Below are 20,565 nucleotides of genomic sequence, written 5' to 3'. Positions count from 1 at the left end.
TTTTAAGTTTGTGAAGCCACAGTCTGCTGTTCAGTCGCCTCCCAGGAAAGGCGTGGTGAGATATGTTCAGCCTCAAGTTCAACAGGCCACCAAAAGCCAATCTTGGGTAGGAAAATACATGTAGAGTTGTTTCATTAATTATTTTCTGATCAACTTCTTAATTTACATAAAACTTGATTAACCACACTACAGACAACTATGAGCTCAATGTCAATGGTGGCTACTCTAGTCATCATCATGTCATTCCCCTTGTGATGTGAGAAATATGACCTTTTTCGCGCTACCAAAGGCGCCCAAAGAAAAGAAACAAAAATAAGCAATTTGAGCGGCACTCGTTGTATTTCTCAAAATATTTTTGAAGCTTTTTTATTAAAATGTTATGAAGATGCAATGAGAAAAATAAATGCAAGTTCTAAGGGAATTGCGTGTACCCCACAGTTCAGGTAATTCGGTTTCTCATTCCATGCACCCTAGCTTTTTTAGTATCAAAGAGATCAACAGATCGATTTTATTTTGTGTTGATCTTTCTGTACTTGCTCCAGCTAGTGTTAGTTTATCCTAGCTAGCAGCTTCTATACTTAAAAAGTACGAGCTATGGCTAATCGGAAGAGTAGTTTTAACTAAAATTGATGCTTCTGGTGGGATTCCTTCACAGTCCAGAGATGAGCTGAAAGAGCGACAAGGCGACAAACTCAAGGTGATCTTATTATCTATTTCTCTCGCTCCCTCCAAAACAGATTAGAGACTTGTTATAATTAAGAAAACCCACCTGCAGGTTACCCAAAAGCTTCCGGTAGCTGCCAAAGAGAACACTAAGAAGCCACAGGAAATCAAACTCCACACAGAGCAAAGAGCTGCCAGAAGAGCCCTCTTCAATTACACGGTTGTGTAAAATCTTCTAAGCCCTTCACATTAATTTTATAGTGAATTAATTGACCTCAATCCAATCCTTCTCTAAGCCAATGAACATGCTAAATGCAGGTTGCAACCAAACTGTATCTCATGGAGCAGCACAAAAGGCAAGTAGAGAAGCTGCAGAAGGTAAATTCATTATTGTGAAATTAAACTGTATAGTTAAATTAATTCTGATCTTATTTTGTCAAAGCACACACTCTAATGTAACATGAGGCAGATGATTGAGGAAGAAGAGGTCAGGATGCTGAGAAAGGAGATGATTCCCAGAGCTCAATTGATGCCGTTTTTCGATAGACCCTTCTTTCCTCAAAGGTAGTTCTAACTCTTGTTTCTGACATTTTAATTAACATACTGTTTGTCACTCAATATCACAGAATTAGCAGGCTTAATAGAACAAGTCATTCTATATCTCCAGTGCCCAATTTAACTATATATTAGTACTACTAGTTGCTCATTTTCTTTCGTTTTGCAGATCAAGTAGGCCATTAACAGTCCCCAGAGAGCCAAGTTTCCACATTGTGGGTACCAAATGCTCAAGCTCCATCTCTTGCAGTTAATTTCCTTACATTTTTCAGCAGAATATTGGAAGCTTCTAGCTAACTGATGATCGTTCGTGCTTACGAATAAGAGTCTTCATGGGTGTTCCTATATTTCAGTACCTTTTTATCTTTTCCCTTAATTTTGGGCCTTTTCTTTTTGCTCTCTTCTTTTGTCGCTTTGCGTATGTTGTAAAAATCAGTCAATGTATAGATGGATGAGTGTTAAAATGTAATAGTTGAGAGCAGCAGCTTCATAATTAGGAACGCTACATGTAGTTAGAGATGTGAGATCAGTACTTGTTTTATTGTGTCAATAAAAAATATGCATTTAAGCCTCTTTTTGGGGGTGGTGTTATTTGTGTTGTCTTTTTATTTTAATTGATTATACCTAATAATGATAAAAATAGAGATGCCCATGAAATAAATATTGATTAAACTAAGCTCCCATGGCATAGCTCGAGTGGTAGGATGAACAATATGATAGTGTCAATTTAGTAGATTGCGAGTTCGATTCTCGTTATGTGCAAGAGTCAAATGCCCAACTTGCGATTTATTTTTCCTGATGTAATCGATGGCGCGAGTATCGAGATTTTTATTAAAATGAGTATTGATGACAAAAGTCTCCAACTAATAAAGAATAATATGAGAGTGGGGTAAGATAATCCTCAATTTTTCTTATTAAGGACAAGGAATAATAAAATTATATATCATTCTCTCCCGATTCTGGTTTGCCCTGTCCCACCCTTACTCCATCATATGTATAAATTAAAAAATTTAAACTATATTTATATAAATTATTTTTTCATATTATATAATGTATTATGAACATGTAAACAAAATTGAGTTCAACCTGTGGTTATTGTGGAGGAAGTAAGGTTCAAAACGTTTTGTATTGGATAAGTTATTTATCATGGATTTTAATTGGAGAATTTTGTTATATTTTGTTGTTCTTAATTAATAAGAAAAATCTTTGATGGATTTAATTATGCTATAATTCTTGTTTATTTTAATTTTTGATAAATCCTTGAGATTTTTTTAAATTATACTCATCATCCTTATGTCTTAAAAAATAACATATATTTCCCTTGAATTTCATGGCTATGGCTGTGCATTACTCTCCTCTGCAATTAATTGTAATTGGTTTCCTAAAATATCATTTCTTTCTCCATTTTGCTACAAAAAAACAAAATAAATAAAAAATTACAAATGGTGGCTAGTTAAATATCATTAATTTATTTTTAATAATAAAATAATTATTAAATTATTCTCAAGAAGAATGGGATTCTTACCCTTTAGATAGCGTTTGTTAAAATAAATAGGATAAAATTGTATCAAGATAAGACTAAAATGCTTTCTTGATTAAGATATGTAATGATCAAGATAATGTTAGAAAATATTTCAAAATTTTTATTATATTGTTTATTCAAATTTTAGAATGCATTAAAAATATATACATTATTATTTTTATTTGTAAGGTCTATGATATACTTATTTTGAGAGGGAGAGAGATAAGTTGTCGGCGTTCAAAATTAGCCGATCGTGATTCGTAAGCCCGCAATGAGTAAATAAGCCCAAATGTAAGGAAGAGGAACGAAATAGAAAGTACGTAGGAGGTTTTTACGTGATTCGGGCAGAACGATACCTACTTTACGACTACTTTCTAAGTATTCCGACAAAATAACAATATGTTATTATAGTTGTTATCTCCCTCCACAATGGTGTTATTGACCCCTATTTATAGTGAGGGTGTTTACAATTACATAAGATACAAAAGTGTATAGATGATATCATGGGGGACAAGATGTCCTTATCATCTCCATAAAATCAGGAGTGGGACTCCGTATTATTAGGGATCCGATTTGCATCAAATAAAGTAGGTGGGTCCATTTTTTCAGGTTATTTAGCTGCAATGTTGTTATACGAGCTGAATGGTTTGACCGGCAAGCTGAACGGTTAGATCAGCGAGTTAGAAGTATTGTTAGAAACTCGTTGGGTATATCGCTAAGAGCTTGCTTGGTTCCAGGATCTGAACTATGATTTCAGCAATGTACGAGCTTGCCCTGACCAACTCGGCTGTGCTTACTGGACTTTAGGCAATTGGGTTGGCCTATTGAACTAAGTCTAGCTCATAAGAAGTGGTGCGAGAAATATGTATAATATAAGTATATCTGAAAAATGTTAGATAATAAATCATGTGACATATTTTCTAAGGGTCGTCAAATAAATTTAACAAATATATTGAAAATAATAAAAATCTATAATACTTTTATATTTTTATATTTGTTGTCTATATCTTAATTAACAAACAAGTGATATAATAGGGAACTAGGTGGGGATAAGGAAGGTTGTCTTATTTCAAATTGTCTTCTTAATGCTTAATTGGTCTATACTATTTTAGTGGTACCATAAATTTAATTAAAAATATATAAATTGGTACCCCTGAATAAACAAAATTTTCAGCCCTAAATTTAATTTTTTTAGGCAAATCAATATAACCAATAAATGATATACTTTAGGAGACAAAACTGATTTATGAAAATTAAAATCAAAAGAATAATAGAATACTAGTACAAATAAAAGAAAGGTCAAAATTTATTGCAATAGGCGTATTACATTTTTGTGTGAACATCGTGCAAATTTTTATGTAAAGATAAAAAAGTAATTTTTCCCTTTCACACAAAATTTAAACCTCCCATTTTGGATGTCCTTCATTTCGAATTCAGAATAATGTCTCTTATAAATATTTTAGACTAAATAATTTAGAAACAATTAAGAAGAGACTTTAAGATAAGTAGTGTATTCATTAATTAAAAATTAAGATTTGTGAATTTATTTTTAAGCCAATTAGTTTGCAACCAAGAAGAGATTTTAGAACATATTTAGGGAAATTCAATATTTTTATTTTATCAGCCTTATTTTCTTTAAAACGAAAATTGTTTTGTTACTATCAAAGAAAAAAAAAAAAAAACCTTATGTGAACTAAGTACTTTTTGGTTATTTGGGCCGAGAGTTGGGCTGCATGACCAAAAGTCCACTACGGCCTGTAGTCTTAGGCCTTAAGATAGCATGATGACAAGCATTCTAGGGCATCATACCTCTCGGCTTTCGTTTCGTCACATATAGAGTCCTGGCCTGGTTCGAGCTTCCATTTCTATTCGCTCGCTTGCTTCCGTCCTCTTCTCCCCTCTTTCTCTGTGGCTTTGATTGACGAATCAAGAGAGTAAGAAGCCCTAATTCTGCTGCTATATCAAGTCAATTTCTGTTTCTGCTCAATTTATTCCACTGATTGAGAGGTCACTATTTTTGAATTTCGTAATGCTAGGGTTCCGATTGTACGTGCATAAAGCGTTTCTTCTACTTTTTGTTCTTCAATTTCAATGTTGTTCAACTTCGATAATTTGTTCGGACATACACATGTATATGCTTATGGATAGGTAATCGTTTGCTCTTATGTGGATTTGTTCATTCCTCTCCCCCGCTCCCCCCAATTGTGTTTTCATAGCTGTTTCTTTTGCATACTTCGCCCCAAGTTTGAATTTTGTTTCTCTCCATCTTTTGAAGTCCTGGTTACAAGGGATTTTGGATTCTTTTTTGTTCTTGGTTTCTGACGGCAGAAGAAAATGTATGTGCCTTTGTTCTGTATTTTCTGATTTATTAGACCGGGTATAGATATTTTGACTTACGTTGAAGGTACTTGTTTTTCGGTTTCTTTTTGTGGCGGATTCATCTATATTGCTATAGAAATGAGCTCAGACCCTTTAAACACTATTCTTCTCACAGATTGCAGTTACTGGAGTCCAAGAACTTCTGTTTGATGACCCATTATGGAGATACAAACTTCGGGGAAACCAATTGATCAGCTTTTGGAGAAGGTTCTTTGCATGAACATCCTTTCGTCTGATTATTTCAAAGAGCTTTACCGACTGAAAACTTACCATGAAGTGATAGATGAGATTTACAATCAAGTTGATCACGTAGAGCCATGGATGACGGGAAACTGTCGAGGCCCTTCAACGGCATTTTGTCTACTCTATAAGTTTTTCACTATGAAGCTAACTGTCAAGCAAATGCATGGCCTGTTAAAGCATCCAGATTCTCCTTACATAAGAGCAGTGAGTAGCACCTCTTCATGTGATGCTTAATTATTTTTTTACTGGAAATTTACCTTTATGAATGAATAATAGTGATTGCTATGCCATTCATATTCCCGGCTTTTAGCTCATAATTTTAAGTAAATAAGACATCACACTGTTGCTTGAACTGGGTAGAATATTTGGTTGGTGAAAATATATGTAAACATTTTCTTTCCGCTTCAAGAATGTAAAAAGTAATATATATCCAAAGAGGCTTTGTTATTATAGCTTCTTAATGATGGAACAACAATATGTCACATTCCTAGGGTTACCTAGGGTTGAGACTAGAATTAGGGGAGAAATTAGAATGAGAGAATTTGAGGGAAGGAGAGAAACTAGCAGAAAGGGAGGGAGAAATCAGAGAGAACCGAGAGAGGGATAGAGAGAATTAGAAGGAAAGGATTTCAATCTTATTTCACATAACTTCCCATCTTCTTACAAGTAGCCCTGTTATAGGTGTAGCTGGCTGCTAACTCATAACAACACCCATGTTCTCCTAACAGATTGCAAAATATCTCCCAACAAACTATTGTAACCCTATTACAATATTGCCCCTTTATTGCTCATTGGGTCATGACACAATAGTGATTCTTTTTTTTTTTTTTTTATGTTGTTTGTCATGTTGTGGCCTTAATGAATGTTTAGAAGGATGTAACCCTGTATATTTCCATTTCCTTTGCCTTTTCTGGGATCCGTTTCTCTTTTGTGGAAAATTTCGTAATTATGTGTGCAAATATGGAATGAAATAAGATCATTATGTTACCATTCATCATTGTCACAATTACTCCTTCCTGGTGCATTTGCTATTTCATTTTTGTCTTGTGTTTTTCATGTTTTGGACTTAAAGATGTTCAGAGGGATGTAACCACATATATTTCCATTTCCTTTTGTCTTTTCTGGATCTCTAGTTTCTCTTGTGGTGAAAATTTTGTAATTATATGTGCAAATATGGATTGAAATAAGGTCTTATCTTACCATTCATCATTGTCGCAATTACTCCTCCTTGGTTCTGTTTGTTATTTCATTTTTGCCTTCCCACTGGCTACAGTGAACCAATTTATCCATGCAGGTTGGGTTTCTTTACTTGAGATATGCTGCGGATCCAAAGACATTATGGAATTGGGTTGAACCCTATCTCAAGGATGATGAGGTATATTCATGATCTTTGATTGCCTTTTCTTATCAAGAACTGGTTGGGCGGGGTTTATTGATTTTATTTTGAGACACTCCCATTTGCCTGTTGGGTTCATTTGAAAATAACATTTTTTCAATTTTTAGTCAAGTATTGGTTGCTTCTAAGATATCTGCCCAATGAAGGAGAACCTATATTCAAAATAGTAGTTCCTCACCTTAGCTAAAAGAAAGCGGCCTTTTTCCCCCTTCTCCATGTTCATGAACTAGGCAATGGCAATTTATGTTCTTATTATATTTAAGGGTTACTTAACAGAACATCCAAAGAAAATATCTATGTTGAGTTACTTTAGCCATTAACTATATGAGCTTCCCTGTCTTACATGCCAGTTATCATGCCATTCAACTACTTATTGACTGCAAATATTCTATTACTTTTGAGAACCATTTTGCCTTTCATGTTATCATTCAAGTTCCAAGTACAGGAAACCTCTTGCACTCTCTAAAATTTCATTGTAGCAATAGTAGCACGTGCAAATTGTTGCCCCTTTATGACTAGAAGGTTATGGGTACAAGTTGTGAAAACAATCACTTTGCAAAACAACAAGGGTATGGCTATTGCAAAAATAACCCCATGGAAAGAAGGGAGCCTGGTGCATTAGGGATGCCCTTTCGTTGTTGTATTACAACTAGATTCTAGTTTCAATGTTAGTTGTGAAGTTACTTTTCATCTTCTTTTGAGAGTGTTGTCTCATTGCCTCTTAGTTACTTGGGTTTCCAAAATTATCTTATGATGTCCCTTTGCCATAAAAAATGAGATGGACAAAAACCAAAAGATTTGGGCAAATGGCCTATATATGTGACATTGATTTGAAAGTTGTCTTTGGCCTATATGTGTGGATATATGAAGGGGGCAAACACCCTCTTGCCTTGTTGTGTGGTCCTTTTTGCCACGACCCTAGGATAAGATTGTAATTGATTGGCATTTACCTTGTATGAGTCGTTGGGGTCTAACTATTTGAAACTATATAAACAACTAGTGGTTTGGCTGTTATGTTAGTTAGATGGTTGATTGTACTAGAGGTTCTATAAAGAGACCTACTAGTGGTAAGGAAGTATCATTTGGAGAATAATAAAGAATTCTTTTCTCTCATTTCTGCTTCTCTCTCTCATTCCCTCTCGTTCTCCCTTTCTTCCTTTCATCACTCTATTTGTTCCTTTCTTCCTCCAATTCTGTTCTTTCTTCTTCTAAATTTCCTATTCATACCCTAGTAAACCTTAGGGTTGTGACAAGTGGTATCAGAGCCAGACAATCCTTGGTTGTGAATTTTTCAATTTGGGCATAAACCTTAAGCAGTGAATTGAGGGTTTGATTTGACACAAAACTAGCAGTGTCGGAAGTGACTGAGTCACAAGAAGCAGGCCAACAAAGCTAATTTTGCAGACAACGACTTGGAATTGAAGTCGCAGTAGAGTGTGTGACAAGCAAAGTCAGACGTTCTTGGGTGCGAAATTGAACGAGTCACGGTGTCGACTCAAGAAGTAGTGAATTCCGGTGATTACGGAAATTACAGAGTCGATGAATTCAAGATTCTACGATTTCAGGAGGATCGGTGATTGGGTAAGAAGACCCAAGCAAAGCCGGACGATCTTGGGGGTCGGAAGTAGAAGGTGAAGCAAGAGGTAGTCTCATGATAGCAAATTTTGGAATTTTCAGTGCGTTTGGAGATCAAGGTGCCATGGCCGAGGGAACACGCTTGAAGCAGCTGGAGATCATGTTAGAATCCATGGAGTTTGGGGTGATCCACACCCAAGAAACCATATGCCAAACGCGGGAGGACTTGGCTGAATGGAAAGAAGCTATGAAGAAGCCATGCCAATGGCCACGAAGAAGCACTAAGAAGCATTGGAGAAGTAACAAGAAGTGATGAAGCGGTGCCAAGAAACGGTGGAATTTCAGGGACGAAGGATCGATAGTATGCTAAGCATGTTGTATTCCCTACCCCAATTCCGGTTGCCGCAGGAATATCCCCCAAGACAGGCCTTTGACTCGATTTTGCCACACCAGGGCAATCCTTCGGGCACACAAGGAATTCTTGATGCAGTAGATCAAACTGCAACTCAAGAAGTTTCGGGGAGGAATCAACAAGAGTTGACTTAGACCCATTTTCCAATGCCAAGATTGGAGATTCCGATGTTTGAAGGAAAGAAACCACGATGGTGGGTACAAAGGTGCGAAAGATTTTTCCAATTCCCCCAGATCCCTGAAGATTAAAAGATAAACTTGGCGTCGGGCTATTTGAATGAAGAAGCAGATTCTTGGTATCAAGGATGGGTCCAAGACGAAGGAATGCATGGAAGCTGGGCAGAATTTGATGATGGGTTATGTGATTGCTTCGGGAGGAAAACATGGCTGATGTAGTTGAAGAATTCAGTAAGTTAAAGCAAGAGGGGATTGTGGTTGAGTACCAAGCTCGATTTGAGGAGTTGAGATCTATTGTGAGCATGGTGCAACCAGGACTTATTGAGCAGTATTTGGTATCAGTCTTTATTAGCGGATTGAGGGAGGAATTGCAGCCCATGGTGAAGATGATGACCCCTATGTCTGTGAAGTAAGTTGCTAAAAAAGCTAGGCTGCAAGAAATGACCTCAGAGGCCATTTTCAAGAAGCGTAATGTTCCCTACGAGCCGAGTTTATTGGCTGGGCAGCACGGAGGTGGTAACTCTAGGCTTTTGTTTGCAGGGCCTAATCAAGAGGCAGCCAAAGCACAACCCTATAATAATGGCATGAAGGGTATTCTGATAGAGCAAAAGAGACAACTAGGGCTATGCTTTAGGTGTGGAGACAAATTTAGCCTCGAACATCAATGTAAGAGGTAGCTGATGAATATGGAAGGGGAAAAGGAAGAAGAAGAGGAGGATGTCTCTCATGAAGAAACCGGTGAGTGCAAGGTGATCATTGGGGTGGAATAACGGCTACATTCTATACTGACTGAAGTATTTGAAGGAATGGCTGAGGCAGCAGTGGAACAAAGAATTGTTTGAAGGGGTGGGGATTTGTCACGACCCTAGGGTAGGATTGTAATTGATTGGCATTTACCTTGTATGAGCCGTTGGGGGCTAACTATCTGAAACTGTATAAACAGCTAGTGGTTTGGCTGTTATGTTAGTTAGGTGGTTGATTGTACTAGAGGCTCTATAAAGGGACCTACACAGCAGTAAGGAAGTATCATTTGGAGAATAATAAAGAATTCTTTTCTCTCATTTCTGCTCTCTCTTGTTCTCTCTCTCATTCCCTCTTGTTCTCTCTTTCTTCCTTTCCTCACTCTATTTGTTCCTTTCTCCCTCCAATTCTGTTCTTTCTTCTTCTAAATTTCCTATTCAAACCCTAGTAAACTGTAGGGTTGTGACACTTTTGATGTTCCAGCTGAGACAAAAGAGATTGGATCTTTAGCAAGAGGAGCAGGTAATAGGGAAGTGGAAGTGGAGAAAAGGGAAGGGTAAGGTTGGGGTTTGGAAATGGAGGCAAGACATGAAGAGGAAAAAGCACACTCTTGGATTGTTTGTTTTCTCAGTTTACTTGGAGTTATGGTTTTGTGGCTATTGACTTGGTTCACCTGTGTTTTCATTTGCATCCTTAAGAAATATTAGTGGAAAGAGACTATGCTTCATATTATTTTGCCCCATGATGACAGGTTAACTGCGTGTTGCCTTCCTCCAATCATTGCATGTGATGGAAGAGGTGGGGGGCTTTAATGGAACTGATGGTAGCTCATGTCTTGAGACTGCCTACCAATCACTATGCTATCAAGCTTAATGGAAGCTCCCAAGTCGAGATAGTAATTTAACTATATCTTTAGACTTGATTATTAGTTTCCATGCAAGGATGTTACTAGAGAATATCATAATAAAGATAGACTTATTTGTTACTAAAGGTTGTAACCTAGAACCACTTAATCAGAAGATCTGGTTTAATTTTGTGATGATGTATAAGTTCGTTTCTTGGTAAATACTTCCTGTTTCCAGCATTGCAAAAGAATTAATATCTTCTATTTATATTGCGTTAAAGTAATTAAAAATGCTTGCTTCATTTTCTTGTTTATGCTATGTAAAATGTAGGTTTAAGGTAATGGTATTTGAGAAGTATGGAAACTAAGAAAGATGCGTATTTTGTTGGATATTAGCGTTAATATTCAGAGGACACTTTCAAGTGTCTAACTCTTGTCCAACCACATTCTATTTTTATTTTATTTTTATAAGTAAACACTTTAGTAGGCGCTTATTTGGGATCATGTATATCCGTCACTTATTAGAATGATATTGTACAACATACAAATCGTGAAGCATACACATGGCTTGGAGGGTGTCATACCGTTGTCGCCAATGTATCGGACATGGTGACACATGTTGAACACGTCCATGTGGCATGCTAGACATGTTTTTGGTATTTGTAAAGTGGAGTTGTGAGGGGACACACGCAAGATAACGCTTGTCCCCTCAGCGGATATGTTAGAGAAATACATTTAGGATTAGTTTGTTTCTAAACCTGGATTTTGCATGCCTCTTTAATTTTCAAACTTCACGATTCTTCAATTTCCAAACTTTTCACCCTTTTGTCCGTTTTATCTGTGATTTTCAACTGTATTGTGAAGGGCAAGGGTTGAAGACGAGGCAACTAGAGCCTCTAGACTGTGGGTTGTGACTGGCTGGCAATAATGGTGGATTGTACTATTGATGATGACAAACGGCAATTTTGACAAGTAGCAATAGGAGTTGGATGAGTTTCTTGTGAGTGGGTTTTGGGTGATGTTGATGCAGTGATTGGAACCTAGACCTCACTGGAATTTTTGAGCAACTTTTGGCCTTTTAGTTTCTATTGTAAGCATCCCCTGTGTGTTGCAACGACTTTGGTTTTTGTATGCGTATGATATATTAAATTGATTTGATTGGATTCTTTTATGATACTTGATAATAACTTGATACATAATATATATTATTTTATTATGTTATAAATTGGGAGCACTGGCTGCCTTTAAACACACCCAAAAAACCAATCAAACACTGCCCAACACACTCTCAATCACTCTCAACTCATCGGCCAACAAACCACAACACAAACATGTAATAAAGAACAAAAATTTGAAGACATAAAATTGAACAAGAAAGAAATACACAAACCACATGAGACAATAGATTTATCTTGGTTCAAGCCAATTGAATTGGCCCTACATCCAACCTCTAAAACCTCTCGAGAGAAGCCTCGTGTGATTATCAAAATGATCAGTACAACCCTCACGATTACAAGCCTTTAAGATTACAACGACTATTCTAACACACACAATCTTTTCTCTCTTGACTTTCTCGTGAGAATGGATAATGCATCCCTATGCCTAGACTGTTGTCCTATTTATAGAAAATAGGGCGTTAACTTCTAGGAACTTATAACTGGTATAGACATTTTCGATTTTGCCCCCCAACTTAAATCTATTTATAAAGCTGAAAACCGCCTATCTATACTTCCTAAAATCTGATGCATCCTTACTGCAAATATTCTGGATTTCTCGAGACAACCTTCTAACATATTATGTTTGAGGTGTGCGTTATTGGAGTTCTCTTAACTTTATGTCTTGTGAATATATTTTATTTTTATTTTTATTTTTATTTTATATATTATTTTATATTAGATTTATCAATTTTATAAATTTTAAATGCATATTTATGTGTTTGCAATATGGTTTTAATATTTTATTATGCCATTAGAAATATAAAAATTTAATATATTAATTAATGCATCCCAATTGTGTTGTGTCCAGTTTTGAAAAATGTTGCATCCTCATTTCTTGTGTCTTGCGTCCCTATATTCGTGTTTCATAGTGTACCAAGTCTTTATCACACTTTTTTAGTCTTCTGCTACCTCTTTTACTAGCTGCGTGTTTCATTCCATCAATTCTCCTCACATGAGGCTTCATTGGTCTTCTCATAGGACAAAATCATCTTGATCATGCCTCTCACATCTTATATTCAATAGGATCTACTTCAACTTTGTTAGGAATACTTTTTTTTTTAATTTTTTATTTTCTTGTATGGTTGCACATGATATTGTAAGTAAAAAAAGGAAAGAAAAATTAATTACACAATTAAATACACTGGTTTGTATTTATTAATACACATTCCTTTTAACTTTTTGATTTTTAAGAATGTTGAGTTCCAAAAGCTATGACTATGAACATTGTTTTATATATTATATATCAAGACTTCAATGGTGCACCTGGAAACTCATATAGTCTTCCAGGCTTTGTGTTATTATCAATTCACATGGTCGACAAAGGAAGAAGATTGTGTTAGGCAACTGGTAAGTAACATAAAATTAATTGAAGTTGAGCAACATAAATTCTAGACAAATGAGTAAATTGTTGGGGCGTAACCCTCTTCTTGATGTGTCACATTGCTCAAGTATAGTGAAAAATGAGCTAAGCCCATTGCATCGATCAAGGTAGTCAAGGGAGAAAGGCACCTATGATGTTATATCACCTGAGGCACCAAGCAATAAAAAAGTGCTCGCCTAACAGAAGTGAGGTGTTAAATTAACAAATAATAATAAAAAATGTATTTAATATGAAGAAGTCAATTAGATAGTGCATATAATAATAAAACATCCAAAGTACTCTTATCACTTTTATATTAATACACAAATATAAGTGATTATAATTTATATAAAGTTATATAATATTATTAAGTACTAACTCACAAGTGACAAACAATATTGAATATTCAAAGGAGATATGCAACAACACTTGAAAAGTTAATAAAACAGTGAGTGCAACAGTGAGCAAGAGCAATAGTGACTTTGAAAAGTTAATACTAACTGAATAACTATGTAATAGTGACTACAAAGCAACGTCAATATTCAATAACATACAATGCTTTGAAAGAAACAAAGTCTCAAAAAAGAAACAAAGAAGCTTGCAGCAAAAAGAGGGAAAGTAGTGAAAACTGCACTCAAGCATTACCACAACAATAGGTCGACCTAAAGAGCAATAGTAGAGAAGGTGTGGCCACTGAAGGTTTGCCTGTCATGGGTGTTCTTGCTAATGATGAGCAATTGCGGGAAGAGTCAGTGATGCACCATCATGTACCAAGGGTTCTCGGCATGTGACGACTTTGTCAAACCTCTAGCAATTGCTCTTGACGTTGCCTCCCTCTGATCTAAGAGATTAATTCGATTAGAGCTATCGAAAGCAACAAAAATGGTAAATAGAGGAGCTAGGCGTGTTTGTGTGTGTTTTTCTTTCATTTCCTCATTTTTTTACTCTTCCTATTACACTCAAGAGACCTTTTGCCTATCTTGTGCAGATGACCCTTCATTTTCTTCTTTTTTTTTTTTTTTTCTTTTTTGGTATTTATTTGTTATACCTAGGCAAGGGCTTGCGGCGCTTGATACTTGATCAAAGGCACTACCTAGTTAGCATTTAACTAAAAGAGCCTCACCTAGTAGTAGTAGGCAATGCATTTCCATGATGCCTTGTGTCCCCCAATGTCACAAAAATGGGTGACAACACTCCGAATTCAATGAGAATTAGGAGATTCAATCGAGTTCGCTTAAGAACGGAGAGAAGAAAGGGAGATGGTTAGAAGAATTTAGAGAGAGAGAGAGGATTTAGAAATCTCGTATTCATTCAAATACCTTTCCAAGAGAGACTTGGAAGGTGATATACTCGGTAGGGTAGGCGCTGCCACAAGGGATTCCTTCCTGCCCAACGGTTGTAACAATATAATTTGTCTTATTCAGGTCCCTTTACACGTGGCAAGCTATGGCTAACAAACAACTAACAACCTCTCTACACACTACAACAATAGCTAGTAAATGCAACAGTAAATAGCTATAAATTACAACAAAAAAATTAAAATGACCGCTAATATGAATGGTTGTCGTGACGTTTCCCCCTCCCTTAGCAGGTTTCTCGTCCTCAAGAAATGTTGAGGAGACTGACAGCTCTCAAAAACTGCTTTAGGAGGTCCGGGAGGTACTCTCAAGTGCTGCAATCGGACGAACTATCTTGTCATTTGACCAACACTTGAATCAATGGAGCCCCATGCTTGTAAATCACCCTTCTTTCAATAATAGCCTCCGGTTCTGCCTGCTTGTTAGTCTCTTTAGGAAGTATGGGTAAGGCAGTGCCAACCAGTTGTGCTCCCACTGAACTCTTTAGAAGAGACGCATGAAATACCGGGTGGATTTGGGACCCGACTGGTAGCCTTAGACAGTATGCCACTCTTCCTACCTTAGCTTCTATGGGAAAAGGCCCGAAATACTTGGGACTAAGTTTGATTACCTTTCCCTAAGTAATTGACTTTAAATGTGGGTACCTCAGTCTCAAGTAAACTTCATCCCCCACATCAAACTCCCTCTCACTCCTTCCCCTGTCAATTGTTTGTTTTATTCGGTTTTGAGCTGCTGCTAGTTCATGCTTCAATTGTTGCGATACCCTTCTTCGTCGCTGAAGATAGTCATCCACTGTTGCTACCTTAATGCCTCCTTACATGGCTAGTAGGATAGGGGGTTTGTATCCAAATAGGGCCTCGAAAGGGGACATGTTGATGGAGGAATGGTGGCTGGTGTTATACCACCATTGAGGCAAAGATAACCACCGATGCCACTCCTTAGGCTGTAAGAGGCAATCGCACCTTCGATAGGTCTCCAAGCTTTGATTCACTCGCTTAGTCTGCCCATTTGATTGAGGATCGTATGTTGTCGACATGCTCAGTTTTACTCCTAAGGCCCTCATGAGTTCCTGTCACATCAAGCTAGTGAAAATTCTGTCCCGGTCGAAAACAATGTACTTAGGAGTCCCATGTAGCTTAACCACTCAGTCTAAGAAGGCCCTAGCAACCTCTTGAGCAGTATAAGGATGAGTCAACCCTATGAAATAAGCAAATTTTGTAAAGAATTGTTTTTTCCTTCTGATTTGGGTAACCCTTCCACAAAATCCATGGACACATATGACCAAGCTTGGCTGGGAATCGACAGTGGTTGTAATAGCCTTAGATAGGCTATCGTTTCTGACTTACACCTCTTGCAGGTGTCACAGGTTGTCACAAACCTCTTAACTTCCGTTCTCATTCTTGGCTAGTGGAAGAGCTACCTCATTCTCAAGTAAGTGTTTTGTACTCCTGAGTGCCCTCCCAAGGGAGACTCATGCAAGGCTTGCATGATTTTACCCTGAGCTCGAACTTATCCCCAATCACCACTCTTCCTTGATATCTCAGCATTACTTCCACTAGGGTGTACCCTTCTACCTTGGTGGATCCCATAGACAACTTTTCCAGCAGCCCTTTTATCTTCTCATCTCCTTCATAGCTATCAACCACCTCTTGGTACCTCTGGAACCACCAGAGTTATGGTTGTTGTACTCCCTTCCTCGTGGTGCCTAGATAGAGCATCAACCACGACATTTTTCCTTCCTTTCCTATATTGTATGGTATAATCAAGGTCCATTAGTTTAGACATGCCTATCTGTAGCTGAGTATGTAGTTTATGTTGTAACATGAACTTTAGGCTTTCATGATTGGTCCTAATTATGAATCTGCCCCTTTCCAGATGATGCCTCCACTTGTCAACAACCATCAACACCGCTATAAATTCCTTTTCATAGATACTAAGTCCCAAATGCTCAGGGCTCAAGACCTGGCTAAAAAATGCTAATGGCCGACCTTCTTGTACCAACACCACCCCAATGCCCATGCCACTTGCATCAGTTTCTAAAACAAAAGGTTTTGTGAAGTCGGGCAGCCCTAGGAAGGACACCCTACTCATGGCCTCCTTTAGCTTCTTAAAGGCCTCTTCAGCCAAGGGACCCCAATTGAATCCCCCCCTTCTTCAAAAGGTCTGTTAGGGGCTTGCTGATGGCCCCATAGTCTTTCACAAAACGACAATAGTAACCGATTAGTCCTAAAATTCCTCTTAACCCCCTCATTGTTGTAGGCCTTGGCCAAGTCACCATAGCCTCTACTTTTCATGGGTCTGTGCTAACACCTTCTCGGGATATGATATGCCCCAAATACTCAACCTGTCCTTGACCAAAAACACACTTAGATTTATTAATAAAGAGCTAGTTAAGACTTCAGAATTTCAAGGGTAGTCTTTAGGTGGGATAGGTGTTGATCAAAAGTAGGGCTATAGATGAGTATATCATCAAAGAATACCAATATAAAATTTTGAAGGTAGGGTTCAAAAATTTTGTTCATAAGGGATTGAAAAGTAATCGGGGCATTCGTGAGCTCAAATGGCATCACCAAGAATTCAAAGTGCCCATGATGGGTTCTAAACGCTATTTTTGGTATGTCCTCGGGCCTCATCCTAATTTGGTGATAACCCGAGCGTAGGTCAAGCTTAGAAAACAATCGGGCATTGTCTAATTCATCTAAGAGGTCCTTAACAAGGGGTATAGGAAACTTATCTTTGATGGTCATGGCATTGAGTTGGCGATAATCGACACAAAATCGCCATGATCCATCTTTCTTTTTAACTAGCAAAACAGGGGAGGCAAAAGGGCTTTGGCTAAGGCGGATAATAGATTGTTGAAGCATATCCCTAACCATTTTCTCAATCTCACTCTTTTGGATTGGGGAATATCGGTAAGACCTAATGTTAATAGGTTCTATGCTTGGCTTTAGGTTTATGGTGTGGTCAAAAACTTAGGTAGGAGGAAGGGATGTGGGTTCAACAAACAAATACTCATAATCTGTCAGCAATGTATTAAGAGAATCTAAGTGTACTTGTTTGGACATACCTTGGGGTGTGCTGACCGTCAGGAACAACTCTCTTTGCCCCCTTGGTTTGGCATGGCCATCCTCTAGGGCCACAATTGAGAATAGATGTGCCAATTGACTCCACTTCCCTTTGATCGCCTTTTGCAATATTTTTCTTGAAATCATTTTGCACGCCCCCATTTCTTTTTCCCCCGACAACGTCATCTTCCTCCCTTCCCTCTCAAATGAGACCTCCATTCAATTGAAGTCAAAGCTAACGGGTCTCACGCCTTTCATCCAATCAACGCCAAGCACTACATCACAACCCCCTAGCTGCAGCAATCTCAAGTCTGCCTTAGACCTTTGCAAATAAGTCCCTACGCTCCCTGTTTGCTTAAGCTTATTAAACTCTTCTATCTTATCCACCATACCCCTTTCCCCAAATCGCTCACACAATTTTTCAGAAAACTCCTCTCATGTGTAGTCTTCCCTCACACTAAGGCACCCTTGGAACCAAGCATCAACTGCTTCATTGAAGTAAGCAGTGGCTAACGTCACCCTCTAGCCCCTAGGTATGTTGTGCCAATTGAATATCCTCTCGCATTTTCGTAACCACCACTGGGGTTAACCCCTTCGAATGCCGAAATCTCCATTCGGGGCATGGGAAACCCTGGGGGATGGCCACGAGGCTGCTCGTTCCTTTCTCTGTCCATAGCTCCCTCCAATCCTTCCTTAGGATCCACCTCAATCTCCGAGGTCCCTTCCATCCCATTCGTTCCATTCCTTGATAATATGGGCTCGTCTCTTTCTCGTGGAGGAAAATCAAGAATCATTCTTACCACGTTTTGGCGAGTGAACATGATCATGAATTGCTGCATCTGCGCCCCCATGTCTTCTCGCAGCCTCACCATGGACCCTTCTAGTCTTTGCTATATTCCCTCCAACAAACCTTCCAGCTTGCAATCCATTGCCATCATCACCTCATGGTTCCTTTCTCCACCAATCTCCATTTGGTCAATCCTACTTTGGACATCCGACATAGTTGAACTCACTTGCTACATTTGTGTCTCAAAGTTTTTCATGCGGTTCCTTCCGCCATTGTGACCACCTAACAACTTCGGCCAAGAACTGATGCTCTGATACCAATTTGTCACGGAAATGGATGACAACACTCTGAATTCAATGAGAATTAGGAGATGCAATTGAGTTCACTTAAGAATGGAGAGAAGAAAGGGAGATAGTTAGAAGAATTGAGAGAGAGAGAGAGAAGGATTCAAAAATCTCATATTCATTCCAGATACCTTTCCAAGAGAGACTTGGAAGGTGATATACTCCATAGGGTAGGCGCTACCACATGGGAAACCCTGGGGGATTCCCTCCAGCCCAACGGTTGTATCAATATAATTTGTCCTATTCAGGCCCCTTTACACGTGGCAAGCTATGGCTAACAGCCAGCTAACAACCTCTCTTGAAACTACATCAATTACTAGTAAATGAAATAGTAAATAGCTACAAATTACAGCAAAAAAATTAAAATGATCGCTAATATGAATGGCTGCCGTGACACCCAAGCGCCTAGGTGAGCCAAGCGCTCACCTTTGACTACACTAGCACCAATGCTTCAATATAGTCTTAAATCTGGAAGGTTCTTACATTTTCATGGAGGGATGTGAGTAAGAAGTAGTCTAGTATTATAGTTTACAAATTAGGTTATGTAATATTAGGACTTTGAAAGAAAAATCTATGAAAGTGGTGGATGTAATGATTAGGAGAAATTAATGTGATGTGCCTCCAAGAATTGAGATAGGTTGGAGAGAGCACAAAAAATGTTGACAAAATCTAGATATAAACTTTGGCATGTAGGGAAGGATTAGGCAAGGGATGGAGTGGGGATTATCATGGATAAGACTTTAAAAGGATGGAGTAGCGGATGTGAAGAGAATATGAGATGGGATTATTGTTGCTAAAGTTGTTGCAAGAGAAGGGATTATGAATATTGTTGGTACATTTGTACCACAAGTTGAGTTAGGAGAGGAGAAAAAGCCAAATTTTGAAAAGATTTAGAGGGATTAACAAAAGAAATATCTAGAGGGGAGAAGATAATTGTAGGAGGTGAATTAAATGGTCATGTGGGTAGAGAAGGGAATGGATATAGAGATGTGCATGAAGATTATGGATTTGGAGAAAGAAATAATGAGATAAAGCTATTTTGGATTTTGGCACAGCATATGAGTTCATCTTAAGCCAACACCATGTTTAAGAAATGAGACGAACACTTGGATCACATTTAAAAATGACTTATCAACTGCCCAAATTGACTACTTTCTTAATAAACAAGAAGATCGACTTGCATCGTAAGGATTGTGAAGTTATACCTGGAGAATGCCTAACCATTTTACATAAATTTATTATTAGTTTGTATAAAGAAATGGAGAAAAAGTGATATGAAACAAAGCCCAAGATCACATTGTGGTTGAAAGATGAAAAACAAGCTATTTTCAAGGAAAAAGTATATGATAGAAGGAATTTGATTGTCGATGGAGAGGCTAATCAAAACTGTTATTGTATTTTACTGCATTCTTTTGTTTTTAAATATGAGATTATTGTTGTCCTTGTCATTTTCCTGATATCCCTTTTGTTTTCTATTGTTGTTTTATTTTTATCTTTCAATGAGGACACATAAGGCATAAACTTTGTTAGAGATATATGCCCGCTCCCCCATTTTTTAAAATAAAGATATGTGCTTTTAAATTTTTAAGGTGTTGCAATCACTATTTTCTGTTTCAGGAATTCTCTCCTGGATCCAGTGGTCGAATGACTACAATGGGTGTATATGTGCGTGATTTGCTTCTTGGACAGGTCAGTCACTAAATAGATGAATCATGTATTTCTTTTGCCTGTGATTTCTTTCCCATTCAATACTTTACCAATGCTCCTTTTCGTCACTCATTGCAACTTTTTGTTGTAGGAAGCATTCATTTGCATCATGCTTCTTGTTTGGGTTAGGTTCTCCAACTTCCATTAATACATTGATAGCAACTTGCTAAGTACGAACCCCTAGGGGTGACTAATTTAACTGTAGAAGCCTTTGGTTCTTA

General features: G+C 37.7%; 2 protein-coding genes across 15 annotated transcripts in view; both read left to right on the top strand.

The window, feature by feature from the left end:
- LOC127803331 (microtubule-destabilizing protein 60) overlaps positions 1-1,689 on the top strand; it is an 18,660-nt gene extending 16,971 nt beyond the window's left edge. The window contains exons 2-7 of one of the 3 annotated variants that reach the window (XM_052339476.1): positions 8-106; positions 656-697; positions 776-883; positions 982-1,041; positions 1,133-1,227; positions 1,388-1,689. In XM_052339476.1, the coding sequence (XP_052195436.1) occupies positions 8-106; positions 656-697; positions 776-883; positions 982-1,041; positions 1,133-1,227; positions 1,388-1,472 (489 nt within the window). In that variant the 3' untranslated portion in view covers positions 1,473-1,689. The remainder of the gene's footprint in view (positions 1-7; positions 107-655; positions 698-775; positions 884-981; positions 1,042-1,132; positions 1,228-1,387) is intronic. The other 2 variants (XM_052339478.1, XM_052339477.1) reach the window with 2 other exon arrangements.
- Positions 1-20,565, top strand: part of LOC127803328 (pre-mRNA splicing factor SR-like 1) — a 36,913-nt gene that overhangs the window by 12,214 nt on the left and 4,134 nt on the right. For 5 of the 12 annotated variants that reach the window (XR_008023497.1, XM_052339464.1, XM_052339466.1 and 2 more), the window contains 2 exons: positions 6,657-6,737; positions 20,255-20,326. Coding sequence is in view for 10 of the 12 variants with exons in the window: in XM_052339464.1 (XP_052195424.1) it covers positions 6,657-6,737; positions 20,255-20,326 (153 nt within the window). In the remaining 2 variants the exon portion in view is untranslated. Of the gene's footprint in view, positions 1-4,532; positions 4,675-4,822; positions 4,889-5,234; positions 5,567-6,656; positions 6,738-20,254; positions 20,327-20,565 lie in introns of those variants that run through there. The other 7 variants (XR_008023498.1, XM_052339465.1, XM_052339469.1 and 4 more) reach the window with 6 other exon arrangements.

This window comes from Diospyros lotus, chromosome 6 (genome assembly GCF_014633365.1).
Source record: "Diospyros lotus cultivar Yz01 chromosome 6, ASM1463336v1, whole genome shotgun sequence".
Lineage (NCBI taxonomy): Eukaryota > Viridiplantae > Streptophyta > Magnoliopsida > Ericales > Ebenaceae > Diospyros > Diospyros lotus.
The sequence above is the reverse complement of the archived record's forward strand: the minus strand, read 5'-3'. Positions and strand labels throughout refer to the sequence as shown.